This window comes from Pectinophora gossypiella, chromosome 20 (genome assembly GCF_024362695.1).
Source record: "Pectinophora gossypiella chromosome 20, ilPecGoss1.1, whole genome shotgun sequence".
NCBI classification, from domain to species: domain Eukaryota; kingdom Metazoa; phylum Arthropoda; class Insecta; order Lepidoptera; family Gelechiidae; genus Pectinophora; species Pectinophora gossypiella.
Genome location: NC_065423.1, coordinates 7,748,140 through 7,762,118, shown reverse-complemented (window position 1 = coordinate 7,762,118; position 13,979 = coordinate 7,748,140). Strand labels below are relative to the sequence as shown.

The 13,979-nt window shown below is 38.8% G+C and overlaps 2 protein-coding genes and 1 long non-coding RNA gene across 3 annotated transcripts in view; 1 reads left to right on the top strand and 2 right to left on the bottom strand.

The window, feature by feature from the left end:
• The window catches only part of LOC126376033 (uncharacterized), a 41,370-nt gene extending 37,937 nt beyond the window's left edge, over positions 1-3,433 (bottom strand). Inside the window, exon 1 of the mRNA XM_050023191.1 lies at positions 3,211-3,433. Within this exon, the coding sequence (XP_049879148.1) occupies positions 3,211-3,216 (6 nt within the window). The 5' untranslated portion in view covers positions 3,217-3,433. The remainder of the gene's footprint in view (positions 1-3,210) is intronic.
• LOC126376086 (uncharacterized) overlaps positions 1-13,979 on the top strand; it is a 65,874-nt gene that overhangs the window by 22,854 nt on the left and 29,041 nt on the right. The gene's annotated exons all lie outside the window — the stretch shown is intronic.
• Positions 6,204-13,979, bottom strand: part of LOC126375981 (eukaryotic translation initiation factor 3 subunit A) — a 29,848-nt gene continuing 22,072 nt past the window's right edge. The window contains exons 17-23 of the mRNA XM_050023112.1: positions 13,624-13,853; positions 13,133-13,256; positions 12,479-12,691; positions 12,102-12,183; positions 11,416-11,618; positions 10,183-10,268; positions 6,204-7,653 (exon numbers count right to left, since the gene is read on the bottom strand). Coding sequence (XP_049879069.1) covers positions 7,607-7,653; positions 10,183-10,268; positions 11,416-11,618; positions 12,102-12,183; positions 12,479-12,691; positions 13,133-13,256; positions 13,624-13,853 — 985 coding nt within the window. The 3' untranslated portion in view covers positions 6,204-7,606. The remainder of the gene's footprint in view (positions 7,654-10,182; positions 10,269-11,415; positions 11,619-12,101; positions 12,184-12,478; positions 12,692-13,132; positions 13,257-13,623; positions 13,854-13,979) is intronic.

The window sequence follows — 13,979 nt, the reverse complement described above, 5'->3', positions numbered from 1 at the left end:
AACGTCTGTTAAAGTTGTTACGACTGATTAAACTTGTTACGTTATCCGTCAATATTAAAACTCCGTAAGTAGATAGATAGATAGATAATACGTTTATTTGGGACAACAGTACAAGTAGGTTACAAACAATCAGTAAAACATACAGTTTGAAACATTTAACAATAACAAACCACTAAAGCACTAAGTAGACAAGTTATATAAATAGTTAGAGGATAAGCTGCAGCCACAATGAGAGCCATTTCAGGCTACGTTCCCAAATAAAAATACAGATGGCGCTGTGCAGATTTTCCTTCGTTTAACCTTTATGGATATTATACCAGACATATGCATCTTTTGTCTTTGTTTTTGCATATAAATGATGACTCTTGTTATTACACCCAGGCACAACACATCTTTCACCCATAATTATTCTGTTAAAAATAAAGAGAAGCAATATAGGTAGCAACATAATTCTATACAAATCTAATCGACACTGTTGTGTTTCGACACTGTTGCAAGTGCCATGATCACGGGATGACGGGAGTCTCATATCCCCATTTAAACGCGGTAAGAACCCGTTATTATGTGTTTTAATCTGATCCAAATATAAAGCAACAATTATTTTTATATATGCCTCTGTCATTCGATTATATTTTTGAATAATTATGTACAGTATATATGAGCAATTTAATGTACCCACTTTACGACTCTGTCGCACTAACATATTTGACATTTAGTGACACTTATAGTTCAATTTGTCAAAAAAGTTAATGTGGCATTGTACCAAAGTGTATACGTACATAATATTAATGCTCGTGACCGTACCTACCCCGAGCACTGAGAAAATAGGTAATTATCACGTTAAATCTGAACAGCACCATCTATATATTGGAGTTTAAAGATGGGATTTAAAGGTGAGATATCGTGTTAAAGACGATAAGTTATTAATTGAGAAGGAAATTTTAAGTTGGTTTGGACACGTAGAGCCGATGAAGGATAATAGGATTACCAAAGCGGTATATAAAGCGAAGGTTGGCGGTAGGGCTGGCAGAGGAAAACCTGGAAGGACTACATTGACCAAATTGGAGATGTCCTTAGAAAAGGTTCAGTACGATCTACTCCGAACCGGCGGCGTGTATGAAACGATTGATGAATGTGGAGGAAGCAAGAGAGAGTCAGAATCGAAGCAAATGGAATTCCATAGTCTCTGTTTACCCCGGTGGGAAATAGGCGTGAGTTTATGTATGTATGATTAACCATAATGACGACACACCACGTGTCTAGGGTATCGTATTATGGATGGATTGCGACTTAATATCAACTGATACATCACTATGCTTATCAACGTCCTAGGTCAAAGATAAATTATGAAATTTTGATTACTAAATAAAGACAGATCTAAAGGTGACAAAAACATTTTCTTTTTTCTATTTAAGTACTTAATAACTTATTTAAGAATTTTAATAAAGATAAATGTAATAATAAATGCGTGTTTTTCTACGACGTCGTAGGTTGCTTTTTCATTCAAATTCCATAGTAATTCCGTGTTGTGACTTTTAGTAAAAAGTAACTGATTTGACTAGTTGGAAACTACTGCACTTAAATGTTATCTCATTGAGATTAAGTAGTCATTTATTATATTGAACTGGTTGTTCTGTTTAATAATAGTAATGTAGGATTACGAAGACGTTATTACGAGGAGCGACATAGTAAATATCCTCATGATTCTATGGGATAAAATTTGTTCAGTTTAGTCTATGGTTTAGTTTTAAAAATGAGGGGAGCACATCAAACATTCGTAAACAATTATTTCATTTTCCTTTCTTTAGTATCTATTTACGATTGTTCTCACGAAGTTTCAAAAGTTAGACCGGAAGTTATAACTACTTTGTGAGAAATGGCGGTCTAGGCAGCCTGCTCTATTCTAAATATCACACACACATTATAAACACATGCCCATAGTCCTTAATGTGGTGGATAGGCCTACAAGTAATCAAAAGACAACTTGCATTTGTTACGAAGTCTTGAAACGGATAGTGTTATGTGATCAGCAACCAACGTATGTTAGAAAGGACACAATCTAGATATTTTGAGTTTAAATTCATGTTTGGATTGTAGATATCACGTGGTTTCCAGGACATGTGCAAGTTTTTTTTTAATTAAAATAGGCTCGCGTTGGACCACAATCTCATCTGATGGTAAGTGACGATGTGGTCGAGGGTGGACCACGCTTACCTAGAAGCCCTAGAAGATTCCTATTCACTCTAGCGTTGAAGACTCCCAGATTACGAGTTGGAAAAACAAACTACGGCAGACAGTTCCCGTCCTTTGCCGTTCGCATCAAAAAGGAAGAGGCAGAACGTTTAGTGCGGACAGTACCGTCATGAGCAATATAATGTACCCACTTTAGGACTCTGTCGCACTAACATATTTGACATTTAGTGAGACTTACAGTTCAATTTGTCAAAAAAGTTAATGTGACATGGTACCAAAGTGTATACATATTAATGCTCGTGATCGTAAAACAAATATTTTATTTTTAAATTCCTAACTGCAGTTCATGTTATGCTCCTTGTCAAATCAGTGTTATAACGGGGAGGTAAGTCAAGTGTAACGAGTCGTGTAACCACTGGACTGACTTCACAAAGTTCAACTTCCGCTATTTAGGAATGAATTCTAATTAAGCATATGCGTATATAACCGGCTTTCATATACAGCAATAATTATCCAAGTAGGTAGCTTGGATTTTATGATCTGTGGGTTCGTAAATACAGAAAAATATCCGGGTTTAGCGCAGATTTGAAGTTAAAAATCTGGAAAACCTTTGTTGGACAAAATTTGGTAACGTTTCTGAAGTTTCTACGAAAATAAGTAGGGTAGTTTTAGCGAATAAGTACATACAAATATACTCTATTGCACCGAAATATAAGAAAATAGTTAAGTACCACAAAATAAACTATTAGGTAGATGGCAAATAGCGGCCTTATCGCTTAAAGCGATTGTATGAGTCGAATAGTATAGTTACCATAGCGAACAGGACTCTAGGTCTATATTTATTTACAAAATGGTATGAGTCCTGCCTGTTTAAAAAGCTGTTTCAGAATTCCTACACATCTGGTCTGGTTTCAAGTAATGCCCTTAAACTCTAACAAGTGAAACTGCAACAACTTAGCATTTAATCAAAACGGTTCAATAAAACCTTGAGCTAGCCGAAACAAATATCTTACTTACGTTCATTTTATGTTTTTCAAGGCACTTCAGGATTCCGAGCGGTGGTCTGCTTCAGTCCTCATTAAAAAGTGAATAAAAAAAAAACAAATTCACACTGGCCACCACAACTTTCTTTCGAAGAATTTATTGAAATTTAAAACACCTAGTATTTAAAACCGGAAGCGGTTATTGGAACTGTTATTATTGGTTCTTTTTGCGAGTGAGCGCGTGGCGCCGCTATGGTAGGCAGCCGACAACTGGCCGGTGATAAAAAGAAACAAACTTTCTCGACCCGCTTCGCGCGCGGAGACAAGTTTTGCGGCATTATGCGCCATGGGAGCATACATTGTGCTGCTTGATGGAGTATCAGCTATGTCCATTGTTATGACTACTTTATGAACCTTTTGTTCTACGACTGACCTATTGTAGTACCTGTTGATTGGCTAGCTTCGTTAGCCCATTTAGTGTTATCTTGCTAAAGATAAAAGTATTTTAAACTAGGTTAAGCACTCTTTTATTTTACGTCCGCTAAATGGATTTGACCACAGATAGAAAGAATAAGCTATTTTTTAAATTGCATCTAGACCAAGAAAATACGTAGTTGTACTACATTTAGGTAGCTAACATACCTACCTAACCCAAATACAATCGTTCTCAAATCGTTACCATTTTAAATATATTATGTGCCGTATTTATGAGAGAGATGTCGCAGCTTTCTCCAGGGCACGCAGTGCAGTAAGTATATTTGTGAATGACCTGGGGGGTTAAAAGGCCACCAATATTGCAATTTTACATTTGCGCATATAAAAGTAAGTGCGCAGTGCACACAAATGTTAAATACCAATATTGCTTTCTTAGATGAATTGCTTCAATGTGGCCATTTTAACCGCCCTGGTCATGTAAGTATTTACATCGCTTCTTAATGCGTGTAGTTAGACCGGCTTGGCTAAGGGTTAATGACGTGAAGATCTGTGAATTTTTTGCTCCACAATATCATTCACATACTTACGGGTAAAACAACCTATAAGAGCTTGCATAGACGACGGGACAGGGCGGTTTTTTTGAACGCGGTGCGGTCCCCTAGTTTTATCATTTCGCGGCGAAATGATCAGATTCGCCCGCCCCTTGGTATGCGGCGTAATCGCTTCACAGTAATGCACAGCTGTCCTATCACTCCTGGATTGGAGTACAGAGCATATACCTACTCCACGCTGCTCGTTTTGTTAGTGCGGGTGTTTAGTTCAGTTTAGCAGCCAATCCACTCGTTAGTTTTCAACGTGCTCGAAGATTTGAATTAACGGAATAGTATTATGATTCGATAAAATTATGAATGCTCTCGAATCAACAGTTCAATTCGGTATTAGGCAGATGTTGATAAAACAAGAGCAAAGTTATACAACCGTTGACGCACAACCGGTTATTTTGTGACGACGGCGAGCCAGCTTCATTGTTCTGTTGGTTTTGCATAGCTACAAAGACATTCTCTGAAAATCATCTGCATACCGTAGTCCCTAATGTGGTGAGCAGAGGCACAAGTCAGAAGATAACTTGCTGCCACTATTGAGCCTATCTAGAATGTAGAGCGGCAGCTTTGACAGGATATATTTAGCTCTTTATTACGAGTAAGTATAATATACTTTTTCATCAACAAAAAAACGAAACATACATAGGTACATAAACTCACGCCTATTTCCCACCGGGGTAAACACTATGGAATTCCATTTTCTTCAATCCTGACACACTACTGTTGCTTCCTCCAAATTCATCAAACGAAACACTTCCGAATTTTTTTTCAACAAACCACTAGTTAAATTTTAAATTAGGAACACTAAGAATTAAAAACCTTATTATCAAAGAGAATTAATTCATTACGTTTTACTTATAATACCCATTGCAAAATGACATTTACTTTTTTATCCTTATTTTTCTGATAGTCCTTGCATTATTATATAGGTATTGATATTATGTTACGAAACATGAACTTACGAAATCTTTAGTATTTTCAATAAGCGTAAAGTACCTAATGTTTTGTAGGTACTTACTTACTTACATTTAATAAGTAGGTATTTAACCATATACGTATGTATGTAGAAAGTAGAATATTTCCAAGTTCCCGTGAAGTTCCTGTTTAGCGAATGACGGTGGACATACGGGTAACGGAAATATACGGCCATTAGCATGAGTGACCATTTCCTTTCTTGGGTCTGGTTTTTATAATCGATTAAAATAAGGTGATTTCTAGAAATGAACTCGATTTTATAATATTATATTCGTAAGGTTACCTTTTGGATAGACTGACGAAGAAGCGGGCGATTACGACAGCATTTGGGATAAGACAGAACTTTTTAATGTAGTTTTACGTTTGATTTATGTATTAATATAAATATGTATTCTTGTTTTGTATGTGTGTGTATAGTTAATTATTTCTTACTATAGTTTCCTTAGATTATGGTTAGGTATATTTTTAGTAAATATTTTATATTATATTGAGTATTTATTAATATATGTATGTACGTATAGAGTATTTATTATATTAACTTTAGTTTTACTTTTAGGTATTTATTCTTTATTGCACCATCCCGCATCCAAGTTGTTTATGTTTGTTTCCTTTTGATGGTTGCCTGGAAGAAATTGCTCTAGAGAAATAAAGCCGCCCAAATTGTACTGTATTCATGTGTTATGTCTGATTATTTTACAACAATTAACTAAATTACTTTAGTTCTGTGCAATAAAGTATATTTGATTTGATTAATGTATTATGCAATATGTGTGCGTCTGATTCTTTTCTTCAAAAAAATACAAACGGCGTTGTAAAAAATTTCCTCACAAGATCAAAATAAAGAGAAGCAATATAGGTAGCAACATACTTCTGTACATAATCTGATCTAAATATCAAGCAACAATTATTTTTATATATGCTTCTACCATTAGATTATATTTACTTTTGAAGAAAGTAGCCTGGAAAATGTCTCATTAAGTAAATGAGGTTTTACACAAGTGGATTAAAACAACAATTTCCCGATTCAATCATTTATTGGCATATAGAATCATAAGAAACTAACTACAACTTATTTCATATAGGCATCCAGCATTCTGTATTAACTAGGCAGACTGAGTAACATTTTAACAATAAAGCGAGATTTTACTACAATTGTTATTTAGTTATGTTGCACTTTAGCTATATAAATGGTATACTATTTATAGCTACATAAAAGCCTACATGAGTAACGATGGTAATATTACATTAACGGGTAGAAATGCAAAATATTAGTGTTATGGATTGGTGTAAGACGGAATAGAAGAAAGAGGTTGGAAGGGCCAAGTGAAAAAGTATGAGCAAATAGTTCATACTTCAACTTTGCACTCGACTAGGTCGCAAACATTACGACGTAAGGAGCTCCGAGAAATTATATTAAAAAGGTCGTCTTATGCATTATAATCTGCAGGGTGAGATGTCAAATATCGACGACTATCATGCAATGAGATCCCTCCTTATCACATGATCGGCTATTAAACAAAAAAAACCTTTTGTATGCAGTATCTTACGAAAAGTAATGATAAAGTTGTAGCCTACCACTACATTGCCTGTAAAGTGGCTATAGAATTTGAGAAGCAGTAGAGCTATTGTTATCTGTTTGCAGGAGTAGTAGTAAAAGAGAGTGGGGTCGAACCGGCGACAGACGTTTTCATACAAAATTTAGGGGCGCGTTAGGGCCTTTCCAACTTCTTTCTTCTGTACCGTAGTGCAAAAGACCTGCTTTCGTGACAACCATTCCGCCTGCCAAGCGTGGAGATTCAGGGCAAATCATCCCATAGACAACGCCTGTATTCAGTGGTATTATGAGAATCAATGGGCCATAGAGTACAAAGTTAAAAGAGTACAAAAAAGTCAAAATAACTGTATGCATAAATGAAATAAAAAAATAATTAAGCCCCTTACTCCGAATAGCATAGAATGAGAACGCTGTGTACAAATGCGCGTTAAAATAAATGTATATGCTGATATTGGTTAGTCTACGTCGCTATTGACAGTATTATAACGCGAAATGCATTGTACCGCTATACCAAAGTTAAGTGGTGAGTTTATCACGCAATTTGAATCAGTCGAATAATACTTAATGTATCAATGGTTCTACCGCATTTAGAAGGTAAGAGCTTTGTTCGTTACACATATTTGGCACTGTTATTTGAAGAAAATTATTCAAACAAAAGTGCATGGGTAATATCAAGTGCTTAGCGCTCTGCCTACTTAGAAAGGTAAATTAAGGATTTTTTAATGGTAATTGGTATAGTGCGTCGCAATGCATCTCTGCAAATCAACAGGCACAGAGCACGAATGATATAATAGCGTTAGAATGATACAATGTAGGGTATAATGTGAGGGCACCAGAGTGTTAGTGTTGTTGTAAGGGCCCTCCTAGCGCCGAGTAACGGGCTGCCAGTCGTCACCGTCGGGGTCGCGAGCTGTGGACAAATAACATAATAAATACTTTATTGCGCACACAGAAAATACAAAATTACAAAAACCAAAGAGAACAGTACACGGCGGCCTCATACATACATAAACTCACGGCCGTAGTCCCTAATGGGGTGGGCAGAGCCACAAGTAATCAAAGACAACTATCATAGAACGCGTTCAGCTGCGAACGCGTTCTTCCCGGGCATGTCGTAAAAACCGACAGAGGGATTGTGTCCTCTAACATGGGTTAATGTTATGGGCGATAGGCTGATCCCTTATCACCATACGTTTTATCATATCCAGCTTACGACATCGTATCAATAGTGGCTGCAAGTTGTCTTTGATATCATTATCGTCTACTATATCATAGCCATAGTAAGGGTTAGGTGGCAAGTCGCCCACTAATCTGGCTCGCGGGCGAGTTTAAACTTTTTATAAATGTTTGTAGTCTACTCGCCTGAACGAGACTGGGCCAGTTTACTCGGAACGAAGAATGAAACGGTAATTTGGTACTAGACTGTTCTAAATTATATTTTCTATAAAGAACGCACCAAATTACCACTACATTCTTTGTTTGAAGTAAACTGGCCCACTGTAAATGTGTAAATTCGCCCGCAGGGTAGATATTCAGTGGGCGACTTGCCACCTAACCCATTAACTGACTCTAATCATAAAAAACAATGAGAATTGTTATGAAAATAAATTGAAGATCATGGCACTTGCAACAGTGTCGAAATATCGGGAGTCTCATATCCCCATTTAAACGCGGTAAGAACCCGTTATTATGTGTGTTAATTAAAATAAATTGAAGTTTACGTATTTGTATATTACAGCTAAAATAGTATGCTAACAGAATTAATTAAATCACATAATAACGGGTTCTTACCGCGTTTAAATGGGGATGGGGGGTTTTAATGGGGAATGGGGACTTAAAACAATGCTAACAGAATTATTTAGCAACTATTTCGACTAATATCATGAACAAGATTATAGAAACCACCTCATCGAATCACCTCATAATGTAATTTTGGAAAGTATAAATTTTGTGGTGGCGATAATTAACACAAATCAAGCAACTGTCAAGATTTGTCGCGTCACGCCCCGTCACTGTACCTCCGAGGCCTACCACCTGCGGTCTGCATGTCACCACGGGTGGGATTTTATTCGGAGATGTGTCATTAGAAAGTAAGATTAGCATAGAAAGTGGACTCTGAAGGATGCGCAGGAAACATTGTTCCGCAAGAAACATTCGATTTGAACTGAACCTTTAAAACGATATTCATAAAATTTACTGAAAATCTTAATATAATGCCAATTCCTGTAGACGCCATCTAATTTAATTTTAAGTTATACCTGTCATTTCCTTATTAAACTGTACCATTATTATTGCAAATAAATGAATTATGAATTATTATGAATTCCGCCGAAAACGGACGGGTAATCGACAGGCATATTTTAGGGACACACGTCAATTTTAGGCAGAAGTCTGAAACAACCCTCTAAAAATTTTATATTGGCTAATAACCCGACAGAATTAAGACAGCATACGTCAAATGTGTTGCGTACCAGCGAGATACCTATTTGATTCGCCCGGGTTATTTATTCGTTCATTTTAAAATTAACAACTGTCAATCATCCGTTCCTTTACTTTTCGGCGGATAACAAAATTACAAGTAAAATTTATAATAAAATTAGAAGGTAGGTATAACAGCCGGCATGGTGTAGTGGTTAGAGCGTAAGGCTCACGATCTGGAGGTCCGGGTTCGATTAACATTACATATCTTTTGTCTCTTTCGTACTAAGCTGTATACTGTAAGTGCACAATATCTCTTGTCCTGCTATCATGCTAAAGTAAGGCCAACCAGACGAGTTAAAAAACGTAAAAAAGCGGACCGTTACTAAGTTACATTGCGATATCCAGAGATTATTATCTCTATCCTTATCACTCATACGCGCAGTTATGGCTTCAGTTGGTCAACGACAGCTGTCGTTGTATGTTTCGTGGTACAGAAAAGCAGTCAGTACCGCAGCTGTCAACATTTGGTCCGCCATTTTATGAACTAGTTCATTTCTATTTGGATTGCGTTCGAAGTGATACATATTTTTTCGTCTCCGTATTTACTTAGTTTTTTGTTGTTATTATTCCGTTTCTGTTAGTTTTATTTTAGATTTTTGCTGTTATTGTGTATAGTTGTTGATTTAAACACAGTATTGACAACATGATTGATAGTTTTATCATAAACGCAGCTGACTCGGACTCATCCGACGAATCATCTTTGTCTAGTACAGACGACAGCGATTAAAATTCCACGAAACATACAACGACAGCTGTCGTTGACCAACTGAAGCCATAACTGCGCGTATGAGTGATAAGGATAGAGATAATAATCTCTGGATATCGCAATGTAACTTAGTAACGGTCCGCTTTTTTACGTTTTTTAACTCGTCTGGTTGGCCTTACTTTAGTCATGTTACGTTTGTTTGACCATACGGGTGGGATATGAAGCTGATTGAGTTGTAAACTTGTCACTTACGTTTCTCATCGCGGCGTGGCGGCGGGCGGCGGTCCTCGCGGCCGCGGTCGTCGCGGCGGTCACGGTCGTCGCGACGCGGGGGCTCGCTGCAATACAACACTACATATGACTAATTATATCTCTTGTAACTCCTAAGAACAAGAAGGAAATACATTTATACGGAGTTCCCATTACGTTCTGCATGTTATTCATAGTCTTTTTTTTTAATCTTTATTTAAGAGCTTAGTCACACACAGAAACTATGTCGCTATAAGGCAACACAATGAGTACTAAAAACAAATTAATTACTTATCTTAAGTTTACGCCGATATTGACCAATTTATAAAGTGCTTTGGCCATTCATCGTCTTTTTGTCTGATCAATAGTCAAAAACATAATATTATTTTCTAGGAGAGATTATGTAAAACTAGATAGATTTTGAATGTGAAATTATTTGCTTCGAATGTTGTTTCTCGTATTTCAGAGAAACTCAACATAGTTCTTATTTCCCAATACTTCATTGTAACTTTAAGAAGTCATTATAAAACAGGCTTTGCGCATCAACCGCGCCGCGAATTATATCGAGGGTTTCGATCAATAGATGCAGCAAATACTATCTAGTCAACGCGAGTAGATGTCGTAAGGATATTGGTCAAAGCCTACGATATAACTCGCGCCGCGCGCGATGCGATTGCCGTTTTGCGAGGGCTATTCACAGTATGTATATTCCGATTGCTTCAAGAAACATTCAGTTTACTTTTTGTCACTCTTGAGCAGAGCCGGTATTATGACCAGTCATCGAAACATGGACCCAGGTCAAAGATAAATTATTTAAATTGAAATTTTATTTCTGTCCATCGTATTGAGGTTATAAACAGCTGTTATAAACATGTCATTGAGTAATCACCAAATACTGCTTTTGCATGCACACGGATTTAAAAAAAAATTAATGACATATCTTCTTCTTCTTATCGTGTCGATGGCAAACTAAATTGTATCGGCCCAAAACTTGGCAACAAGTATGGCGCTATCTGCAGCGCTCATCAGATCCTCCTGCGTATAGGTGTTCGGGCACGCAGGACACGATGTAAGATGTTCCAATGCCGTTATGGGACGAGAATGCGGTGGAAATTATGCTTACGCCAAGACATATAATGTATTTTTTTTATAGAATGCTCGAGGAACAGAAACTCGTCTAGGATGATTAATAATCAATGTTATTTTTTTATAGACTAAGTATATAAATGTACAGACCGGTCGTCCCTCCTGGGCGGTGCGTCGCGCTCGTCCCTGCGCGGGAAGCGGTCGCGGTCATCCCGGCGCGGCGCGTCGCGGTAGCGGTCGTCGCGGCCGCCGCCGTCGCGCCGGTCGTCCCGGCCACGGTCATCCCGGCCGCGATCGTCGCGCCGGTCATCACGCGCCGGGGGCTCTTTTGTACGCCACGCTGATGAACGCTCCTATAGGAAATACGAAGTGGATGGTTTACATATTGAATCATTTTGGCCGGTCGCACTTTTTTTTTCTTAGGTTTTGGCTTCGCGCGGCTTGCGCATTTGCAACAGACAAGAAAAACAAGGAACGGAATTTAGAAAAAGGATTAGAAAGGTGGAGGATAAAAGAAATATACCAGGAATTCTATATAAATAATTAGAATAAAATAATGGAGATATTTATAGTTTAAGGTCATTATTAATAATATAACGTGACCACTTGTATACGACGATCAACTTCTACTTTGTGTACGCGCTCTGATATTACTTAGAAGTTCCCATTGTAGTTAGGTTGTCCCCATGTGTTCATACGAGACGAAATAGTGTCCAAAATGGGATCGGCCTGACATTGTGATGCTGTATGAGTACATGACGCTTGATACTAAATGATTGACAAATAATGGTCTAAAAACAAAATTTAAACAAAATCGTGGACATGTGAATACTTACGGTAGGCGCTGGGGGTGGCTCGGCGGGCCCACGACGCCAGCTGCCGCTCTCGGGGCCGCTGGAGCGACCGCCGTAGCGAGGCCTGCGACCACACGCATTATGTTATATTATATTTAATATTGAAGCAAAATAAATAATAAGGAAAATTTGACATTATTTGAAAGAACGTTTAGGGCCCTGTGCCAAGGTTTTTCTTGCAGCTTCTGTTCCCCGGCTATACAGGTTGTGAGAAGCTGCAGTAGTTTTAGGCGGATGAGACGTTCGTTTTGTAAAAATGACGATTTAAAGTGTAACTATGTTACCTATGGAATAAAGATATTTTTGAGTTTAAATTAGTATCAAAATTGTTATATAGGCGTATAATCTTAAACACGTACCTGTCGCGATCGGGCTCGGCACGGGCGCTGGAGCGCCATCCACCTTCATCCCTCTGTCTGTCATGTCTGTCATCCCGCGGCCTGTCATCCCGCGGCGGGCGATCTTCGCGAGGCGCGTCCCGCGAGCGGTCTTCGCGCGGCCTCTCCTCGCGCGGATGGTCTTCGCGGCGACCTTCGTCGCGAGACCTGTCCTCGCGGGAGCGGTCGTCGCGTCTAGAAATTTTAATTATAGATTGATAGCGGTGATTAGATGGATGATGCTAGGGAGGTTTACGTATTGTTATAAATTGTGATATGTCCTTAGAGTGGTAGATCGTACGGTTCAGAGTACTGAACCGGCGTGCTTGTATGTAACGATTGATGGAAGTGGAGGAAGCAAAAGAAGTGTGTCATGATCGAAACAAAGTGAATTCCATAGTCTGTGCTTCTCAGTAAGCGTGAGGTTATGTATGTATGTATAAAAAAAACTCGTTATTTATTGTGAGACCTAGTTATTTGTAGGTTAGAAACTAGTTTCGTTTAATACTTGTTACATTGAAATCTGCTAGATTCCCTATTAGTAACAGGCGCCTAAATAATAATATGGCACAACATGTTAGAAAACATATTACATTATTGTTTTAAGAAAGGGGCTAAGAAAGCTTTTTATCTCACCTGTCATCCCTAGGCGGTGGCCTGTCGTCCCTGGCGGGCGGACGCTCGTCCCGGGCGGGCGGGCGCTCGGCTCGGCGCTCCGGGGAACGGATGCGCTCGTCACGCGGCGGCTCGCGGAGGCGCGCTGTTGACGTGTTAACATAACCTCAAATACTTTATTGCACAAACAGGAAAATACAAAACAAAAGATAAATAGAAAGAGTATATATAATAGGCGGCCTTATATGCAGCTTATTGGCGGTTTAATTATTAGTTGTATACTTTAACAGCCTCCGTGGTCTAGTGGTTCGAGCATTGGGCTCACGATCTCGAAGTCCGGGTTCGATTTCCGACATTGTCGAAATCACTTTGTGAGAGTCTTTTGTTTGGCAGGGACATTACAGGCTTGCATCACCTGATTGTCGGAAAAAGTAAGATGAATGTTTGTTGATTCCGTGCTTCGGCAGGCACGCTAAACCGTTGGTCGATGTGTACTGTAAGTGTGTACTTACAAGGCCTCCACGGCTCGGTGGGTCGTCGCTCAGGCTCCCTGGTGTCCCGGGGCTCTCTCTCGGGCGCCCCCTTGCCCCTCCAGGCGTTCTCGTCCCCGCCGGCGGGCCGCGGGTCCCCGCGGCGCCAGCTGCTGGACACCGTCACCTTCTGCTCCTCAAGTTTGCGTTGTATCTCCGCCTCCTTAGCGCGCGCCTTGGCTTCGGCGCGGGCTAACATCTCTTGGTGTTCCCTGGGAGAGAAATAAACATATTAGTCATTATAATTAATCAGTGAGCAGATGGATAAATGCACGACTTTTTGTTTTAATGACGGTATATTACTTTTTTTAATTTTATTATTTTAAAATAAAGAAAAC